The following is a 20155-nucleotide window of genomic DNA, read 5'->3' as shown; positions in this document are numbered from 1 at the left end:
GGTATGCATGTGTGTTGTTGGACCCAGTTTATTGCAATCAGCATTGTACATTTTTGGTGACATGTATACGGTAATGAGTTATGTATATGTGGTGTGTGGGTTGTATGTTTTAGTAGATGTGTGGTGCTCAAGTGTCAGTGGTGCATTGTGAGCATATTTGTGTGCATGTTTTAGCTTGTCTGTAATTTATGACTTGTATGCATGTGAGTGTTTAGGAATGAGGCACATACTGGCTGGCATTCCTTTCCTTAGAATGGGAATCAGACACAGGTGAATGGAATCCTCAACTCAGTAATGTGTGTGTGTGTGTGTGTGTGTGTGTGTGTGTGTGTGTGTGTGTCTGATATTGTATGGTTTGGGCTTCTGACTTGCAACTACCATCTCCAGTATTTCCTATGCACCCTTCCTGTGGGGCCCACCAGCTGAGATAACCAATGCCCCAGAACTCTTTTCTGAAAAGGACCTGCCGTCACTGTCATATACCTGAGTGTGACTGAACCCTCAGAGTTTCCTAACCCTTCATGTGCACTTACCATCCAAGGCAAAGATAGTTAGGCACCATGCTGGGGGAAGTTTGAGGGCAGAAGCCGCACCAAGTGGCAGTGAGACCTTGGGAAGGTCACTGATCCCTGTGGCCTCAGGTTACATGTATATAGAAAGGAAGCTTACAGGCCCTCATAGACATCTCTGGCTAGCATACAAGTTCATGCATGTGAGCGCCTTTTTTCAATTGGAAAATATACAGATATGAATGAAGGAGTTTCCTAGACAAAGCGTTAAGCAGATTCTGGGCGTCAGGTTCCTTGTATTCCTAAGATAACACAGGGTGTAGGTGCTCAGAACTAGAGAAGTGGGGGAGTCCCATGTTAAGGACTGAGTTCTGATATCACAATAAATTTATATTGAACTACAACAGAGTACCAATATTTGATCATTTAGACAGAAAATTGCTATTTTATATACAGAGCTATTATTGTATATATGTGGAATAATCCATATATATAACTACAACTAAATCTATATAAATATGGGGATATATACATATATATCTGATGTATGTGTATATATCTCATAGTTATATACATATACACATACAAATATTCCCATCTATATATATGTATGTGTGTGTGTGTGTGTGTGTGCAAGTGTGTGTTTCATCAGTGACAGATACTGTTTTTATCTGTGGAATTTATATTTCAGTTTTCCAGTAAGTGAGAAAGAATACTAATTCTTTGTGTAGCACTGAAGGTTTAGGTGGTAATGTAAGTCTGATGTTGGATTTCATCAGGAAATGTATGTAAAGCCCTGAGCATAGTGCCTACAATATAGTTTTATCCCCAAAATGTTTGTCATTGTTGCAGAACATACTTTGTTGGCTATTTCAGACAGGGTGTTATTCTGGCATCAAGGGTCTCTAAATGACCACCCATTCCTAGAGTGCCAACGAGTTTACAGTTATGGGCCAAAGGATTAGTCAGGTTGCAGGAGGAATGTGACAGTCCCCCAAAACCACCTCTCCTCTGGAGCCTTTAAGGCACAAACAAATGACACTAGTTTGCTAGGACTTACCTATTATTTCTCCTGTGGTGAACTACTATGGTTTTCTCTGTCTTGGTGTCATAAATTATCTGAGTATACTTGTAAAAATATACTCACAGAAGTTAGGTCACCTTGATTTTCTTGTTCACTGTGCATTGTCAGTCCATCGTAGAGGGTTGAATCAGACTCAATAATCAGTAAATAACAGTTGAGTAAGACCCAGCAACTGTACTTCTGGGAATTTGCCTTGAAGAAACCAAAATCTCTAATTAAAAATATATGTACCCCTTTGTTTACTGCATGATTTAAAATCTCCAAGATGTGGTAGCAACTTAAGTGTCCAGCATTACGTGAATGGATAAAGAAGAGATGGTATATCTACAATGAAATATTATTCAGCCATAAAAAAGAATGAATCTTGCTATTTCTCACAACATGGATGGATGGAATGTGTTATGCTAAGTGAAATAAGGCAGACGGAGAAACACAATTTCTGTATTATTTTACTCATGTGGAATCTGAAAGACAAAACAAACTAACAAATGAAATAAATGGCATAAATAGATGTATAAACATAAAGAACATATTGCTGGTTGTCATAGGTTAGGGAGGTGGCAGATGGGGAAAATGGGTGAAATAAGTAAAGATGTACAAATTTCAAGTTATAAATTAAATGAGTCCTGTGGATGGAAGTACAGCAAGGGAAATTAACCAATAATACTACTGTAATTCCCTTCTATGCTGACAGAATGCAACTACATGTGGTATGGTGAGCATTTGATGATCACATAATTGTGAAATTATTAAGCTGTACATCACAAACCAATATAATATTTAATATGAACTGTATTTCAATTAAAAATTATACAGATACCTCAACAAACTAAAAAATAAATAAATAGTGGTGAATGGCACAGTGAATAACCTGTCTAATGAGGTCTTATTGGCTGTTTTGGGGTGCAATGCTTTTCTGGAGCCCATCTTGGATAGAGTGCAGACACAGGTGTGACTCATAATATAGTTAGAAATAACTAGAACATATTTAGAAAGTCATTGTTTTCTCATAAAATTACAGGGTTGAATGTATCTGCATCTTTGTTTCTCATGTTCCTCTCCCTTCCTTATCCCCAGCAGGTAACAACCCAGCATGAGGCCTGGGAACCAGAGCAGCGTGTCCGAGTTCCTCCTCCTGGGGCTCCCCGTCCCCCCGGAGCAGCAGGGCATGTTCTTTGCCCTGTTTCTGGGCATGTACCTGACCACGGTGCTGGGGAACCTGCTCATCATCCTGCTCGTCAGGCTGGACTCGCGCCTCCACACCCCCATGTACTTCTTCCTCAGCCACCTGGCCCTCTCTGACGTCTCCCTTTCATCCATCACTGTCCCAAAGATGCTGATGAACATGCAGACTGAACGCCGGTCTATCACCTATTCTGGGTGCATTTCACAGGTGTATTTCATTGTATTGTTTGGTTCCCTTGACAGCTTTCTCCTCACAGTGATGGCATATGACAGGTATGTGGCCATCTGTCACCCTCTCCACTACACCAGCATCATGAGGGACGAGGTGTGTATCCTCCTTGTGGTTGGGTGCTGGCTCTCCTCCTGTGCCCAGGCTCTCCTGCACACCCTCCTTGCGAACCAGCTGCCCTTCTGTGCAGGGACGACCATTCCCCACTTCTTTTGTGATCTTGCTGCTGTGCTCAAGTCCTCCTGCTCAGACACCTCCCTCAACAAACAGCTTCTCTTTGCTGAAGGTGGACTGGTTTTCCTCGTTTCGGTGAGTGGGATCCTGGGCTCTTATACCCGCATGGCAGTCATCATCCTGAAGGTCCCCTCCCTCAAAAGAATCTCTAAAGCCTTGTCTACATGTGGCTCCCACCTCTTTGTTGTTTTTTTATACTATGGGACGATTGCAGGTGTTTACTTTTTCTCCTCCTCTAGCAAGTTCAAAGAGAAGGACGTCATTGCCTCAGTGTTGTATATGATGGTCACCCCCATGCTGAACCCCTTCATCTACAGCCTGAGGAATAACAATATGAAATGTGCTCTTCAGAAAATTTTCAGAACCAAGGACACCCCAAGGATGAAATCAGTCCCACTGTAATGGGCACACATGGGGCTTGTAAAATAGGTCTTCTTAAATGTTGGACATCTCGTCACTGATATCAACCTTCTCTCAGTCTCATTCTGTGTCCTCTTCTCTCTTTCTTCATCTGACTGTTATTCCCTACCTGCTCTTTAAATCCTGTATATATTTCTTCAGTGAAATTCCAAGTCCTCCTGTGATGTTCACAGCAAGTTTATGAGTCTCTGAGTCCACGTCCTGGGATTTAAGAAATTTTATCTCCATCATTTTCCTCAATGAGGCTCTATATACACACAAGGCAGTCATCATCCTGAAGGTACTCTCAGAAGCACACACTCACACAGATTTTCTTGATACAAGCAAACTTCATTTATTTCGTATGTGAAGAATTCATAGGAAGTTATCAAAATCTTTCATCTATTGCGTGGTGTCAGTCATTAATGGAATTAACTAATCATTGAAATGCATATTTCGCTTAATCATAAGAAAAAGTCCCTTATAAGATTCTAATATCTTCCAATTTTTCAGCAGAGCAAACTAAAGCTCAGAGATCAAGTAAGCAGCTTCCCTAAGACTTGATCTCAGATATGTGACACATTAAACCATGTGTTAATTAGATTATTGTTATTACCTGGTCTCTGACACCATTAACCACTGTGGGTGTTCTTGACCCTTACATAAAGCATAGAACGAGAATTGCTCTTTTGTGTTTCCCCTTCTGAAACTGTAATTATGGCGAACACATTCTCAATGTTTATAGTTTTCACATGTGTGTATATGCTTCAATGTATTCATCTCGGGAGTCCTTCAGGCAGAAATGAAAAGATGCTATTAGGTAACTCTGGGCTATATGACATCATGAAGATCAGTGGCAAACACTGCTACACAGGTAAATGTAAAGACAGTATTATTATATTTATATTTGTATGTTCTCCTTTGGTTTCCTGAATAATTAAAAAATAAATTCATAAACAGTGACTAAAACTATGCTAACAGAGATGGAATTAAAGATGGCGGTGTGAGAGGAGAGACAGAGGCTTCATCCTAAAACTGGACACAATTAGAATATTTAATTGGCACAACTAATCCTGAGATAGCAACAGGAAAGAGGGCGGTGCCAGGCTGCACACACCTGGAGAAAAGAGCAGACCTCAGAGAACGGGGTAACGTACCAGAGCTGTGGCTCCCCAGGACCCCAGCCCCTCCCCCACCCCAGTTCACCGGTGGGAGGAAGACAAACGGAGCAGGGAGGGAGTGGAAGGCTTGGGGCTGCTGAACAGCTAGCTCCGGCGATGTGCGCTGGGAGCACAAACCTAGATGTCATGGTGCCTTCATGTGACTCGCATCACTACTGTGTTGGAAAGTTAATACAGGCAGAGTTCCTGGGGAGACTGGGATTCCGGCCGCTTATGGAAACCAGGGATCCATATCCAGCTGCTCTGGGACAAAAACATACCTGTGTGACCAGCCCACTGAATCAGGCAGTGGAGACAGGCACAGCAGCCAGGAGGCGGGGAACAGCTCTTTCCTCCACCAAGGAACCAGTACCACTCCCCTGCGACCCCCGACATTGCTTCAGGGGCTGAGCAGCTGCAGAATAGAGCTTCTGGACACTAGAGGGCGCCATATACAAATATGAAACGCCAAAGGAACCTTGTCCAGAGTAAAATTGTTAGTACAACTCCTGAGAAATATTTAAAAGATATGGACTTTGTGACTCTTCCTGAAAGGGAGTTCAAAATAAAAATCATCAACATTCTAATGGAGTTAGGAAAGACATCCAAGAACTCAGGAATGAACTCAGGTTGGATATCCAATCATTAAAGAACACCATGGATGGTATTAAGAGCAGGTTGGATATGGTGGAGGAGACAATAAATGAAATAGAAACTAGAGAAGAGGAATACAAAGAAGCTGAGGCACAGAGAGAAAAAAGGATCTCTAAAAATGAAAGAATATTGAGTGAACTGTGTGACCAATCCAAGAGGAACAATATTCACATTATAGGGAAACCAGAAAAAGAAGAGAGAGAAAGGGATAGAAAGTGTCTTGGAGGAGGTAGTTGCTGAAAACTTCCCCAATCTGGGGAAGGAGATAGTCTCTCAGGAGAACCACAGATCTCCCAATACGAGGGACCCAACGAAGACAACACCAAGACACATACTAATTAAAATGGGAAAGATCAAGGATAAGCACAGACTGTTAAAAGCAACCAGAGGCAGAAATAAGATCACATACAAAGGAAAGCGCATCAGACTAACATCAGACTTCTCAGCAGAAACCTTACAGGCCAGAAGGGAGTGACATGATGTATTTAATGCCATGAAGCAGAAGGGCCTGGAACCAAGATTACTTTATCCAGCGAGATTATCATTTAAATTTGAAGGAGGGATGAAACAATTTCCAGATAAGCAAAAGCTGAGAGAGTTTACCTCCCACAAACATCTCTGCAGTCTATTTTGGAGGGACTGCTATAGATGGAAGTGTTCCTAGGGTTGGATAGCTGTCACCAGAGGTAGTAAAACCATGGTAGGGAGGGTGGAGCAGCTGATTGCAAGGCAAATGCAAAATTAAATTGACTATTCCCGAAGTCAATCAAGTGATAGACCAAAAGTACCGAATTTGATACCTAATATATAAAGAATGAAGGAGGAAGAAAAAGGAGGAGAAATAGAAAAGAACCTTTAGATTATGTTTGTAACAGCATACTAAGTGAGTTAAGTTAGACTCTTAGATAGTAAGGAAAGTAAAGTAACCTTTGGTAACCACGAATCTAAAGCCTGAAATGGCAATAAGTACATACCTATCGATAATCACCCTAAATGTAAATGGACTGAATGCACCAATCAAAAGACATAGAGTCACTGAATGAATAAAAAAACAAGACTCATCTATATGCTGCTTACAAGAGACTCACCTCAAACCCAAAGACATACACAGACTAAACATCAAGGTATGGAAAAAGATATTTCATGCAAACAACATGGAGAAAAAAGTAGGTGTTGCAGTACTAGTATCAGACAAAATAGACTTCAAAACAAACAAAGTAACAAGACACAAAGAAGGACATTACATAATCATAAAGGGCTCAGTCCAACAAGAGGATATAACCATAATAAATATATATGCACCCACCACAGCAGCACCAGCATAAGTGAAACAAATTCTAAGAGAACTAAAGGAGGAGATAGACTGCAATGCATTCATTTTAGGTGACTTCAATACACCATTCACTCCAAAGGACAGATTCACTAGACAGAAAATAAGTAAGGACACGGAGGCACTGAACAACACACTAGAACAGATGGACTTAGCAGACATCTATAGAATTCTACATCCAAAAGCAACAGGATACACATACACATTCTTGTCAATTGCACATGGAACATTCTCCAGAATAGACCACATACTAGGCCACAAAAAGAGCCTCAGTAAATTCAAAAAGATTGAAATTGTACCAACCAACTTTTCAGACCACAAAGGTGTAAAACTAGAAAAGAATTGTACAAAGAAAGCAAAAAGGCTCACAAACACATGGAGGCTTAACAACACGCTTCTAAATAGTCAATGGATTAACAACCAAATTAAAATGGACATCCAGCGATATATGGAAACAAATGACAACAACAACACAAAGCCCCAACTTCTGTGGGACACAGTGAAAGCAGTCTTAAGAGGAAAGTATATAGCAATCCAGGCATATTTAAAGAAGGTAGAACAAACCCAAATGAATAATCTAATGTCACAATTATCAAAATTGGAAAAAGAAGAACAAATGAGGCCTAAAGTCAGCAAAAGAAGGGACATAATAAAGATCAGAGAAGAAATAAATAAAATTGAGAAGAATAAAACACTTGAAAAAATCAATGAAACCAAGAGCTGGTTCTTTGAGAAAATAAACAAAATAGATAAGCCTCTAGCCAGACTTATTAAGAGAAAAAGAGAATCAACACACATCAACAGAATCAGAAATGAGAAAGGAAACATCATGACGGACCCAACAGAAATACAAAGAATTATTAGAGAATACTATGAAAACCTATATGCTAAGAAGCTGGAAAACCTAGAAGAAAATGGACAACTTCCTAGAAAAATACAACCTTCCAAGACTGACCAAGGAACAAACACAAAATCTAAACAAACCAATTACGAGCAAAGAATCTGAAGCGGTAATCAAAAAACTACCTAAGAAAAAAACCCCCAAGCCAGATGGATTTACCTTGGAATTTTATAAGACATACAGAGAAGATACAGTACCCATTCTCCTTAAAGTTTTCAAAAAAAATAGGAGAGGAGGGAATACTCCCAAACTCATTCTATGAAGCCAACATCACCCTAATACCAAAACAAGGCAAAGACACCACCAAAAAAGAAAATTACAGACCAATATCCCTGATGAATGTAGACACAAAAATACTCAGTAAAATATTAGCAAACCAAATTCAAAAGTATATCAAAAGGATCATATGCAATAACCAAGTGGGATTCATCCCAGGGATGCAAGGATAGTACAACATTCGAAAATCCATCAACATCATCCACCACATCAACAAAAAGAAAGACAAAAACCACATGATCATCTCCATAGATGCTGAAAAAGCATTTGACAAAATTCAAAATCCATTCATGATAAAACCTCTCAGCAAAATGGGTATAGAGGGCAAGTGCCCCAACATAATTAAGGCCATATATGATAAACCCACAGCCATCATCATACTGAACAGCAGGAAGCTGAAAGCTTTTCCTCTGAGATCGGGAACAAGACAGGGATGCCCACTCTCTCCACTGTTATTCAACATAGTACTGGAGGTCCTAGCCATGGCAATTAGACAAAACAAATAAGTACAAGGAATCCAGATCAGTAAAGAAAAAGTTAAACTGTCACTATTTCCAGATGACATGATATGGTACATGAAAAACCCTAAAGACTCCACTCCAAAACTACTAGAACTGATATCAGAATACAACAAAGTTGCAGGATACAAAATTAACACACAGAAATCTGTGGCTTTCCTATACACTAACAATGAACCAATAGAAAGAGAAATCAGGAAGACAATTCCATTCACAATTGCATCAAAAAGAATAAAATACTTAGGAATAAACCTAACCAAAGAAGTGAAAGACCTATACCCTGAAAACTATAAGACACTCTTAAGAGAAATTAAAGAGGACACTAACAAATGGAAACACATTCCACGCTCTTGGCTAGGAAGAATTAATATCGTCAAAATGGCCATCCTGCCCAAAGCAATATACAGATTTAATGCAGTCCCTATCAAATTACCAACAACATTCTTCAATGAATTGGAACAAATAGTTCAAAAATTCATATGGAAACACCAAAGACCCCGAATAGCCAAAGCAATCCTGAGAAGGAAGAATAAAGTGGGGGAGGGAATCTCACTCCCCAATTTCAAGCTCTACTACAAAGCCATAATAATCAGGACAATTTGGTACTGGCACAAGAAAAGAGCCACAGACCAGTGGAACAGATTAGAGACTTCTAACAGTAACCCAAACATATATGGTCAATTAATATTCGATAAAGGAGCCATGGACATACAATGGGGAAATGATAGTCTCTTCAACAGATGGTGCTGGCAAAACTGGCAGCTACATGTAAGAGAATGAAACTGGATTACTGTCTAACCCCATACACAAAAGTAAATTCGAAATGGATCAAAGACTTGAATGTAAGTCATGAAACCATAAAACTCTAAGAAAAAAACATAGGCAAAAATCTCTTAGACATAAACATTAATGACTTCTTCATGAACATATCTCCCTGGGCAAGGAAAACAAAAGCAAAAATGAACAAGTGGGACTATATCTAGCTGAAAAGTTTCTGTACAGCAAAAGACACCATCAATAGAATAAAAAGGTACCCTACAGTATGGGAGAATATATTCGGTAAATGACAGATCCAATAAAGGCTTGACATCCAAAATATATAAAGAGCTCACGCACCTCAACAAACAAAAAGCAAACAAACCATTTAAAAAATGGGCAGAGGAACTGAACAGACAGTTCTCCAAGGAAGAAATTCAGATGGCCAACAGATACATGAAAAGATGCTCCACATCACTAGTTATCAGAGAAATGCAAATTATAACCACAATGAGATATCACCTCACACCATTAAGGAAGGCTACCATCCAAAAGACAAACAACAACAAATGTTGGCGAGGTTGTGGAGAAAGGGGAACCCTCCTACACTGCTGGTGGGAATGTAAATTACTTCAATCATTGTGGAAAGCAGGATGGAGGTTCCTCAAAATGCTCAAAATAGATTTGTATTTGACCCAGGAATTCGACTTCTAGGAATTTACCCTAAGAATGCAACACTCCAGTTTTAAAAAGACAGATGCACCCCTATGTTTATCGCAGCACTATTTACAATAGCCAAGAAATGGAAGCAACCTAAGTGTCCATCAGTAGATGAATGGATAAAGAAGATGTGGTACATATACACAATGGAATATTATTCAGCCATAAGAAGAAAAGAAATCCTACCCTTTGCAACAACATGGATGGAGCTAGAGGGTATTATGCTCAGTGAAATAAGACAAGCAGAGAAAGATAAATACCAAATGGTTTCACTCATCTGTGGAGAATAGAATAAAGGAAAAACTGAAGGAACAAAACAGCAGCAGAATCACAGAACCCAAGAATGGACCAACAGTTACCAAAGGGAAAGAGACTGTGGACAGTGACTGTAGTGGGGTTTGTGGGGGGAAGTTGGGGTAGGGGAGGTTGTTTTAAACATAATGTTCTTCGTGTTATAGTAGATTAATGAATACAAAACAAAAAAATAAATAAAATAAAATAAAAGGTTACAAAAAAAGAATGATTTATATTGATTAAACTGTTAACCACTAGGAAGAAAGAACAATGATAAACATATGCATCTAATAACAGACACCCCAAAAATATGAAACAAACCTTGAGAAAATTACAAGACATACAAACCAAATAAAAACTGGGCCGAACAGACATTTTCCAAACAAGCTATTTAATGGCCAACTAACACATGAAAAAATGCTCTACATCTTCAGACATTAGGAAAATGCAAATCAAAACTGCCATTTTCGATCCACTACAATACTCATAATTTTGTAAATGAAAAATAACCATTGTTGGTGGGATTTGGAGGAACTGGACCCCTCATACATTGCTGGTGAAAGGTAACTGTGGTGCAGCCACTGTGCCTCCAACCAAAACATTTTGGTTCTTTCTCAGTAAGTTAAACTTAGAATTACCACATGATCTAGCAACTCCACTGTTGGCTCTATACCCAAAAGACATGAAAACGGATAGTAAAACAAACACTTGTACGTTAATACAGCAGCTCTGTTCAGTGTTCCCAAGGTATAAATAATCCCAATGTCCGTCAACAGATAAATGGATAAACAAAACGTGTATACATGTACAGTGGAGAGGTTGTAATATGAAGTACTGATAGATGCTACAACATGGATGAACCTTGGAAATATTATGCTAAGTGAAATAACCCAAACACAAAAGGGCACATATTACCTGTCTCTGTTTATATGAAATATCCAGAATAGGCAAATCCATAGAGACAGAAAGAAGACTACTGCACCCCATGGACTGTGGGGAGGGTGGAATGGGGAGTGACTTAATGAGCACATGGTTTCTGTTTGGAGGAATGCAAGATTCTGGAACTCAATATTGGTTGTGGTTGCACAGCATTGGTGAATGTACATCATGCCACTGAATTATACATTATAAAGGGCTAAACTGATCAATTTCATGTACTGTGCATATTACTGCAATAAATAAAATGAAGAGGAAATAATATACTTAGTACCTGTTCACTTGAGTAAAGGGAACTACAAGAATAATGTACCAGAAAACAATGAATCTGAAGTGGATTCCACAGCCAATTCATTCGAAAAGGCCACCTCATCTCTTGATAAGATGACGGCTGGGGCAGCTTCAGAAACAGCTTCCCTGGGTCCACTGTCTCCTGCCTTATCTATCAGCTGATTCTTACTGACAGGGGTATCTCCTCAAATTAAAGATTACATAAAAGTTGATGGGTCTAAATGCAATGTCTCTTCCGAAATGGATCCTAGAACACAAAAAAGACGTGAATGGGAAAACTATTAAAAATCCAAAGAAAGATTGCAGTTTACTTAGTGGTAAGCTACCAATCCTAATGTCTTGATTGTCCTGAGTCATCACGGTTATGTAAGATACTAACAATAGCAGAAACCTTGTGAAGGGTATAGGACATCTCTGTACTATTTTTGTAATCTTTCTATGAAACAAAAATTATAGGAAATACAAAGTTTATTAAAAAATAAACCACTGAGTTTGATTATTACAAGTGTGGGTGCAAATGGGGTAGAAAAGTTGGGAAATGAGCACACCTGTTTGGATCAATTGGACTGTTATCTTTCAACTTTTCAAACAAAGAAGAAATGAACCAAAAAGAGTAGAATGAAAACAAACTTATTAACCCTCTGGGCATTTCATATAACTTGATTCTTGAAAGGGGAAAAAGTACCCCTAGTAAATCTACTTACATGCCCTTTGGATAAACATTCATGAATGAGCCAGTGTTTGTGAAAAAGAGACTAAAGGGGAAAGAAAGGGAAAGGGAGAGAGAGAGAGAAAGACAGAGAGAGAGAGAGAAACAGCAACGTCTGTGTGACTTGTGAGCCAAGAGGAAGGCTCACCAAGTCCTGAAAATCCACAGCTGCAGCTCCTTTCTGTGCCTCTATTGCAACAAGGACTGTGGTCCTGAGCTGTCCTGGGCCACAGACAATTAGGAAAAGGGTTCCCCTAAAGCCAATGAGGTAACATCTGCGGCGGTTCTCTAAGTGTGACAGTACTGATGGGGCCTGCCTGGAGGAGGAAGCTTACTACTAGGCTCTGTGTAGAGAAGACCCATGAACATATATCCTATAACTCACACAATAAGGTGAGGAAACTGAAGCAGGGTCTTAAGATATCACTCAACTGGATATGTAAATTCATTAATTATTTCATGCAATTCGCATATGGAAAAGATGCTAAATGGCTCTTGCGCTTACACCGTGCTGGCTCATATTATCATTACCTCCTGACAAGGTGTGACAATTGGCGGGCATATCTGTCCTTCCACAATCAATATGGGATCCCATCAGATTCTCAAGGAATAGCAGGATCCAATAGACTTCTGGAAATGGGAGCACCTCCCACTGCAACACCCGCGCCCATCCGCAGACTTTCCTCCGCTGCCCTGGGGTCCTGGCATGGAAAACAGCCCACCCTCCTCCCGTACTCAGTAAAGCGCATGTCCTCACCAAATGGCAACTTCAGAAGAGGGTTACTTAACACTGAGTATTAAGGAACGTTGATATGGTCAAGAGGTGTATCCCTCTGCTGAGCGCTGCAATGGACAGGAAGTTCTATCCAGTCCTGAGGAGACGACTGCTGATGCTTACACCCAGTAGCTATTCCTCAGGGAACACCAGCAAATTCTAAGGCTTCCCTGCCCCCTTTAATTAGTTACATGACGACTCTTAGAGAGTCACTTGATGGTCTAAGATTATTGGCTGCTCTGAGGAGCACCTGATCCCCAGGTCAATGCTTACCACAGTCACAGAGCCTACTATGGATTCAGTCCCCCATTCCTGACTTTCCAGGGCCAGCTTCCCCCACTGCAGGGCCCTCATCAAAAGATCTGGAATTGGTGGCTCTGGAGTCGGCTTCCTAGATATGATTCCCAGTAGGAAGCCCAAGGAGCTTCAGGCTCTTCTGACAAGTTGCACAGTGCATCCGATCTCTTCCTCCTCTAAACCCACGCCCCTGGTGCAGAACCCACTGTGCATTCCCTGATCTAACACAGCCTCATTAGGGACATGGCATGCTCCTGGTCCTGGGTGCCACCTAGGGACCATCACCCTTACGCTACCCAGGTGGCCCGTTCATTACTTCACAGTAACCAACATTTTATGGACTTGACTGATCCCAGTATTAACCACAGCAATCTCAGGAGCCCACTGAATTTCAGGAAGGAGCTCTCCATGGTCTCCAGGTGTTATTACACACAGATGGAAGGAAAACAAGCCTGCCTGACACAGACCATTGGCAGAATAACCTTGTCTAATTTTTGAGATGTCATAGTTCCCATCCCTCTTTGATTTCCATCGCTGGGATGCATGTTCTAGATGGCTATGTGGACCCTGCAATGAAGTAAAAATAGGCTAAAACTGTTGCCTTCACCAAATGGGATGCCATTTTCCTGCCACAACTCTTCAGAACAGTTTGGCCTGTTCTGAAACCTGGATGTACGAATGGTCACTTGTGCTGGATACAATAACCTTCACGCTGGGGTCCCATCCACTAAGTCTCCTCTACATAACAGGGTTGAAATGACCAAGGCCATTCCGTCCTCACTGACAATTCCTGGGCAGTTAAAGGTGCACCTCTTACACGGCCACATATATTAATAGCCAACTTTAATAGCCTCTAAGATTCAATTTCCATTCACTTTTGAAGGGACATGGTACACCTTTACTTGGGTGCCTGTGGGAAGCCTCAACAGTCCACTCATCATACACACCTCCTGCTGGCAAGGCTTGAGCAGATCTAGCTGTCCCCAGGCACCCAGGGGTGTCAATATATGGATCACATCCTCTTAGGAGGAGATTGACTAGACACATACAAGCTACTCAAACACTTGCTATGGCCTTTCCCAAAGGGATGGGCATACTCCCCACCTAAGGCTCAAGGACCTGCCACTCCAGTTAAATTCTTAGGCACCATCTGATGAACTGAGGGACACTGCATACCTCATAGAGTTTAAAGCCTACTCCCGTCTTTGTCAGCTCTCAAGCAGGCCGACACCTGTTAGATCACTTAGGCTTTGGCAGGTGGCATATTTCCCATTTACAATTAGTACTGAGACCTGTTTACATAACGACCAACAGTCAGCCAGCTTGGAATGGGGCCCATTATAGTAGAAGGCACTGGGGTTATGAAAGATGGTCATGATACAGACACTTCCCTTAGTGCCTCCTGGAGACCCCTTTGCAATTAAAGCTCAGGACATGACCTAGTATGTTCTTTCGTGTCTAAAGACGACCCATAATGGCTAAGAATTGCCTGTAGGGTTCTCGTTTAGAACATTAGAGCAACCATTGCTGGTTGCAAACTGGGATCTCATTGAAACTGAGCTTCTCAAAACATCTAAACCAGCAATGTTCTGCACACATCTGTCCTCGGTGTCCTGGTCATGGAGGCAGCACCCGGCAAGCTCAGCATAGATGTGGGGTGCGCGCAGTTAGATGGAGATGGCAACCACAGGATGGAGCAAACCTGAGCCTCGGTCATATCCCCCTGCAGGAGGCCGCCTCCCTGGCCAAAAATCACTTCTAATGTCACAGTGCCACAGGAGGCCACACCTCTCCTTGATCTCTGGGATTCCTGGGAGCCTCTGGGTTCAGCAAAATGAACTTCTAAGTGAGTTCAGATATTTCCTGAACAGAGTGCCACCAGCAACCTGATGGAGGCTGGTGGACGGAAGCTCGTTTTCATTCCTGAACTAGGATGCCTCCAAGGCTCAGTGCAGTTGGCCAAACCCAGGCAAACATGCTGACATCAGAAGATGCCCTCACCAACGACTGACCCCATTTCACATGTTTAGCTGTTGGCTATTGCCAATGGTGTAGCCATGTGTCCTTACCAATGGTCACAATGATTTCTTATTCATGATTTACTTTTCTTGGTAAAGAACTCTGAGAATTCCTTGGTTCTCAAATACGAGAGACACAGAATAAAAGCACACATGTCTCTGTCCACACAATGCATCAGACTACTAAGGCCCAATCTATGCTTAAAGTCATAAATATATATGTATGTTTAAGATACAAGTCCCAAACTTCCTAAGATCATAGCCCATATTCCATTTCATTCCTTTTGGCTCAACAGGCATGTCAAACATCAGGTCCCGGAGGACCCTCGGCATTTCGGCCCCGGACTGCGTGCAGACAGCATTCCCTCTCCTCCGCCATGGCACTCCCGGCAACAAGCCTGACCCCCATGTGAGAGGGCACAGCACTGGGTATGTGATCACTGGGGTGGCATCATGGGGATTATGTAGTGATGTGGACACCGTTTGTGAGTCATTGAGGCCAAACTGACATGCCTCTGAATAATGCCTTGACCTTGGCAGGTGACTCCACTGGCATCGTGCCCACCCCACCATTCCTGACACTGCCCAAGGTACAACACGGGGCCTCACGAAACATGCCTCATCCCTTCTGGAATTCTAGGCAGTGCTGACAGTGACCAGCACTCACGTAGCTTCTTAAAGCTCATCAGCCTTATGCTCACCAGCCAGCCCGCGTTCAACTCAAGCTCCATCGCCCTTATTGTGCTGACTGACTGGGGGTCCTGGTACCACCGTGGCGGCCACAACATGACACATGAAAATGAAATCATTGATGCCAGTCAGGAAATGTGCAAAATATTATGCAAACATGTGATCCAAGCAGCCAACACCCTGAAAGCCCGGAGTGAGAGGCAGGGCTCTGTGGCAGGTGTGGTTGCTGATAACCCCTGGCCTCAGGTGTTCTGCTGGCTGGTCAAGGGGCATTTGTCTCCTTTGTGTGTTTTATCCTATATGTGGATAAGGAACACAGGCAATATGCTTGGTTACCACAGTACATGATGTGTTTCTCCAGGAAAATTTCCCCAGCACCTCCCTTAACCACTACAAAGTCCCAATACCATTACCTCTGCTTCACCAAACCTACTCGACCTCCTGCACCCACTCAGCTCTCCCCAGGAATTCTGTGTATGAATAGAAAACTTTCTCTTAAATTTTCTTCCTGAGGAAGAGAGGAGAGCTTCTGACAACTGAACCAAATGTGCCTTTTGATAATACACACTGGGGTATGCCTACCAAAGGTCTACAGCCTCAATCTCTAACCCCAATCCCCTGCCATATACACAAATGTAATTTAGTAAAATATTACCCTTTATGGAGTGTCAGTGAAGGTGGTACAGAAATTCCTACTATCATCTTTACAGCTTTACTAAGCATGAAATCATTTAAAAATTAAATGTAAATACAAATCTCAGCAGGACCCTTGCCAAGAAAAGTTTGAGCTTGGAACCGTGCCCAGGAAATATGGATTCGAAACATCCCTATTAGGGACACCGTCTCCTGTGACTTCAGTTCTCCCTGGACACGCTCATCCAGACTGGAGGTTAGAAATTGGCCAATTAACCCATGATCGCTCCTGCTTTACCGTGAAGAGAAAATGAGGATTTGGGCCACTTCTGGAAGAGGTGTCTACACACAAAGATGAGTGGAACAGGTCAGAGGCCCTGGAAATGTACACTTGGCAGTGTGTCTGGGTTTGTGCTTGAGGATGTGTGCATGATTATCTGTGTGTATGAGTGTGGGTGTGTGCATGCATTACTGTGTATGTTTGGACAGTAGCATGTGCACGCATGTGTGTCTGGGTGTTTCTATGTGTTTACTATCTGACTACAGGGTGATTCTTTTCCTGAGTTAGATTCAATCTGGGCTCTCTTTAGCACATGCACACCAAGTTGTCAGCCTCCTAATGTGTTGAGTATACACTCCTGCTTCATGCCTGTGAGCCTCAATATTTGCTTCCTGTTGTCAGAACTGGCACATTTCCCGACTGGGCGGGTCACAGCTGAGGGGGTCAGAGCCCAGCAGTGGGGATAAGACTGTTGTCTCCGCTGTAGGAGAAGAAGCCTCCCGACCTGCTGAGGAACAGGGTCAGAGGGCTCACACCTCTGCTCACAGTGGGCGCTAGTGCTGTGTGACTGTGTGGGGACACATCCGGGGCGAGGGCAGGACATGTCCTGTGTGCTGGCCTCTGTGTGTCTGCACCATGAGTGTGTTTCCATGTACATGGATGCTGGCTGTGGTTTATTGACGGTGCCTGTGACCGAAGACGTTTAACTGCCCCTCACTGATGGCCTCCCCGGGAATGGTGTGGATCATAAGGGGCTGAAGCTCGCCTCTCTGTGATGGGAGTGTATGCAACGCTTGTTGTAGTGAGTGTGTGGTGTGTGTGCAAGGGTGTTGTTGGAGCAGATTTCTTCTGAGATTTTTCTATTGTGTGTAGCCTTGTGTGCTTTTGGTGACATGCATGTAAAGTGGAGAATTACATATTTGTAGTGTGGGAGTTGTGTGCCTTAGCTTATGTGTGGTGCTTGTGTGTCAGTAGTGCATGATGAGTGTACTTGTGGGTGACACATTATTGCATATTGTGCATGTGTTAGCTTGTGTGTAATTTATGACTTGTATGCATATGAGTGTTTAGGAATGAGGCACATACTGGCGTTCCTCCCCTTAGAAGGGAACTGGACGCAAGTGAATGGATCCTCAACTCAGCAATGTGTCGGGGTATGTGTGGGTGCACGCATGGTTGGGGGATTCTGACTTGCAACCATGATCTCCAGTATGTCCTATGTGCCCTCCCTAAGGGGCCCGACCAGCTGAGATAACCGGTGCCCCAACAATCCAACCTGAAGAGGAGCTCCTGTCACTGTCACCCACCCACCTGCGTGTGACTGACGCCCTCGGTTTCCTGACCCTTCACGTGCACTTACCATCCCAGGTAGAGAAAGATAGGCACTGTGCTGTGCAGAAGTTTGCTAGTTAGACGAAGTCCCACCTGTTTATTCTGTCACTTCCCTTCTCTGGGAGATGTATCCAGGTGGACAATACCCAAGAGTTTACTGCCTATGTTTTCTACTAAGAGTTTTCTGGTTTCACATCGTACATAAAGTCTTGAACCATTTCCAGTTTATTTTGTGTGTATGGTGCAAGGAACTGGTCCACTTTTCGCCTTTTGTACATGGCTGTGCAGTTTTCCCAACACCATTTACAAAGAGACTGCCTGCTTCCCAGTGTGTATTCTTGCCTCCTTTGCTCATAGCAATTGACCAGATAAATATTAATTGTTCAATATATTAGATTGAGCTACATGAAATAAGCAATATTTGATCATTTTTTACTTACAGCAAATGGCGTGTAGAGAGTCACACAGACACAAACACATATTTGTAGCACTGTACTTGAATTTGTATATATATATATGTATATAGATGGCAATTATACATACATGTAACATATCACACATATGTGTGTTCCATATATTTGGCATATATAATATTCTCATGTATACATATATTCCTGGAGCCAGCATGGGATACATGATGAGGCACCACCCACAGGCAGGACAAATTAAGAGGAATGTAGTTTAAAAGTTGTTGATTTCACAAAAGTTGTAACTTGGAATGTATCTCCATTGTTTTTTCTGATATTCCTCTCCCTCCCTTATCCCCAGCAGGTAACAGCCCAGCATGAGGCCTGGCAACCAGAGCAGCGTGTCCGCGTTCCTCCTCCTGGGGCTCCCTGTCCCCCCGGAGCAGCAGGGCATGTTCTTTGCCCTGTTCCTGGGCATGTACCTGACCACGGTGCTGGGGAACCTGCTCATCATCCTGCTCGTCAGGTTGGACTCGCACCTCCACACCCCCATGTACTTCTTCCTCAGCCACCTGGCCCTCTCTGACGTCTCCCTTTCATCCATCACTGTCCCAAAGATGCTGACAAACATGCGTAGTCAGAGCCGATCTATCACGTATTTGGGATGCATTTCACAGGTGTATTTCATCGTCTTCTTTGGTTCCCTTGATGGCTTCCTTCTCACAGTGATGGCGTATGACAGGTATGTGGCCATCTGTCACCCTCTCCACTACACCACCATCATGAGGGACAAGGTGTGTATTGTTTTCATGGTCGGGTGCTGGCTCTCCTCCTGGGCCCAGGCTCTGTTGCACACCCTCCCTGTGGGCTGGTTGTCCTTCTGTGCAGGGACGATCATTCCCCACTTGTTTTGTAATCTTGCTGTTGTGCTCAAGTCCTCCTGCTCAGACACCTCCCTCAATGAGCTGCTCATCCACACGGAAGGTGGACTGGTCTTCATCGTGTCGGTGAGTGGGATCCTGGGCTCTTATATCCGCATGGCAGTCATCATCCTGAAGGTCCCATCTCTCAAAAGAACCTCCAAAGCCTTGTCTACATGTGGCTCCCACCTCTTCGTAGTGTGTTTATACTATGGGACACTCGCAGGTGTTTACTTTTTCTCCTCATCAGGAAAGTCCAAAGACAAGGACATCATTGCTTCGTTGATGTACATTATGGTCACCCCCATGCTGAACCCCTTCATCTACACCCTGAGGAACAATGATATGAAATGTGCCTTTCAGAAAATTATCAGAGGCAAGGTCTCCACTTCAAGTCATTAATGCAATCCTGTTGTCATGGGCACTCGTGGGGGCTGTAAAACAGGTCTCCTTTATAAGTTGCTACTTGAATAATTCTTGTTGCTTTCACCATTCTGCTCACAGTCTCATTTTATGTTTCTTCACCTATTTCTTCACCTGATTATTTACCCTGCCTGCTCTTGGAATTCTGTGTATGGATGAAGTTTTCTACAGTGAAATTCCAGTCCCTCCTGTATG

The 20155-nt window shown here is 42.6% G+C and overlaps 2 protein-coding genes across 2 annotated transcripts; both read left to right on the top strand.

The window, feature by feature from the left end:
* The first annotated feature begins 2662 nt into the window (after positions 1-2662).
* Positions 2663-4208, top strand: LOC140844956 (olfactory receptor 1J4-like). The gene has a single exon (XM_073218128.1). It carries the CDS (start codon positions 2687-2689, stop codon positions 3641-3643), a length of 957 nt encoding a protein of 318 aa, XP_073074229.1. The 5' UTR covers positions 2663-2686; the 3' UTR covers positions 3644-4208.
* Positions 4209-18979: 14771 nt separating this feature from the next.
* Positions 18980-19939, top strand: LOC140844928 (olfactory receptor 1J4-like). The gene has a single exon (XM_073218009.1). It carries the CDS (start codon positions 18995-18997, stop codon positions 19937-19939), a length of 945 nt encoding a protein of 314 aa, XP_073074110.1. The 5' UTR covers positions 18980-18994.
* The last annotated feature ends 216 nt before the right edge of the window (positions 19940-20155 follow it).

The sequence above is a fragment of the Manis javanica genome, chromosome 2 (assembly GCF_040802235.1).
Source record: "Manis javanica isolate MJ-LG chromosome 2, MJ_LKY, whole genome shotgun sequence".
NCBI classification, from domain to species: domain Eukaryota; kingdom Metazoa; phylum Chordata; class Mammalia; order Pholidota; family Manidae; genus Manis; species Manis javanica.
Note: the sequence above shows the minus strand (reverse complement) of the source record. Positions and strands in the feature narration are given on the sequence as shown.

Bases quoted from the DNA above. Each gene is read 5' to 3' on its own strand.
- LOC140844928 (XM_073218009.1), top strand. From the start codon at position 18,995: ATGAGGCCTGGCAACCAGAGCAGCGTGTCCGCGTTCCTCCTCCTGGGG.
- LOC140844956 (XM_073218128.1), top strand. From the start codon at position 2,687: ATGAGGCCTGGGAACCAGAGCAGCGTGTCCGAGTTCCTCCTCCTGGGG.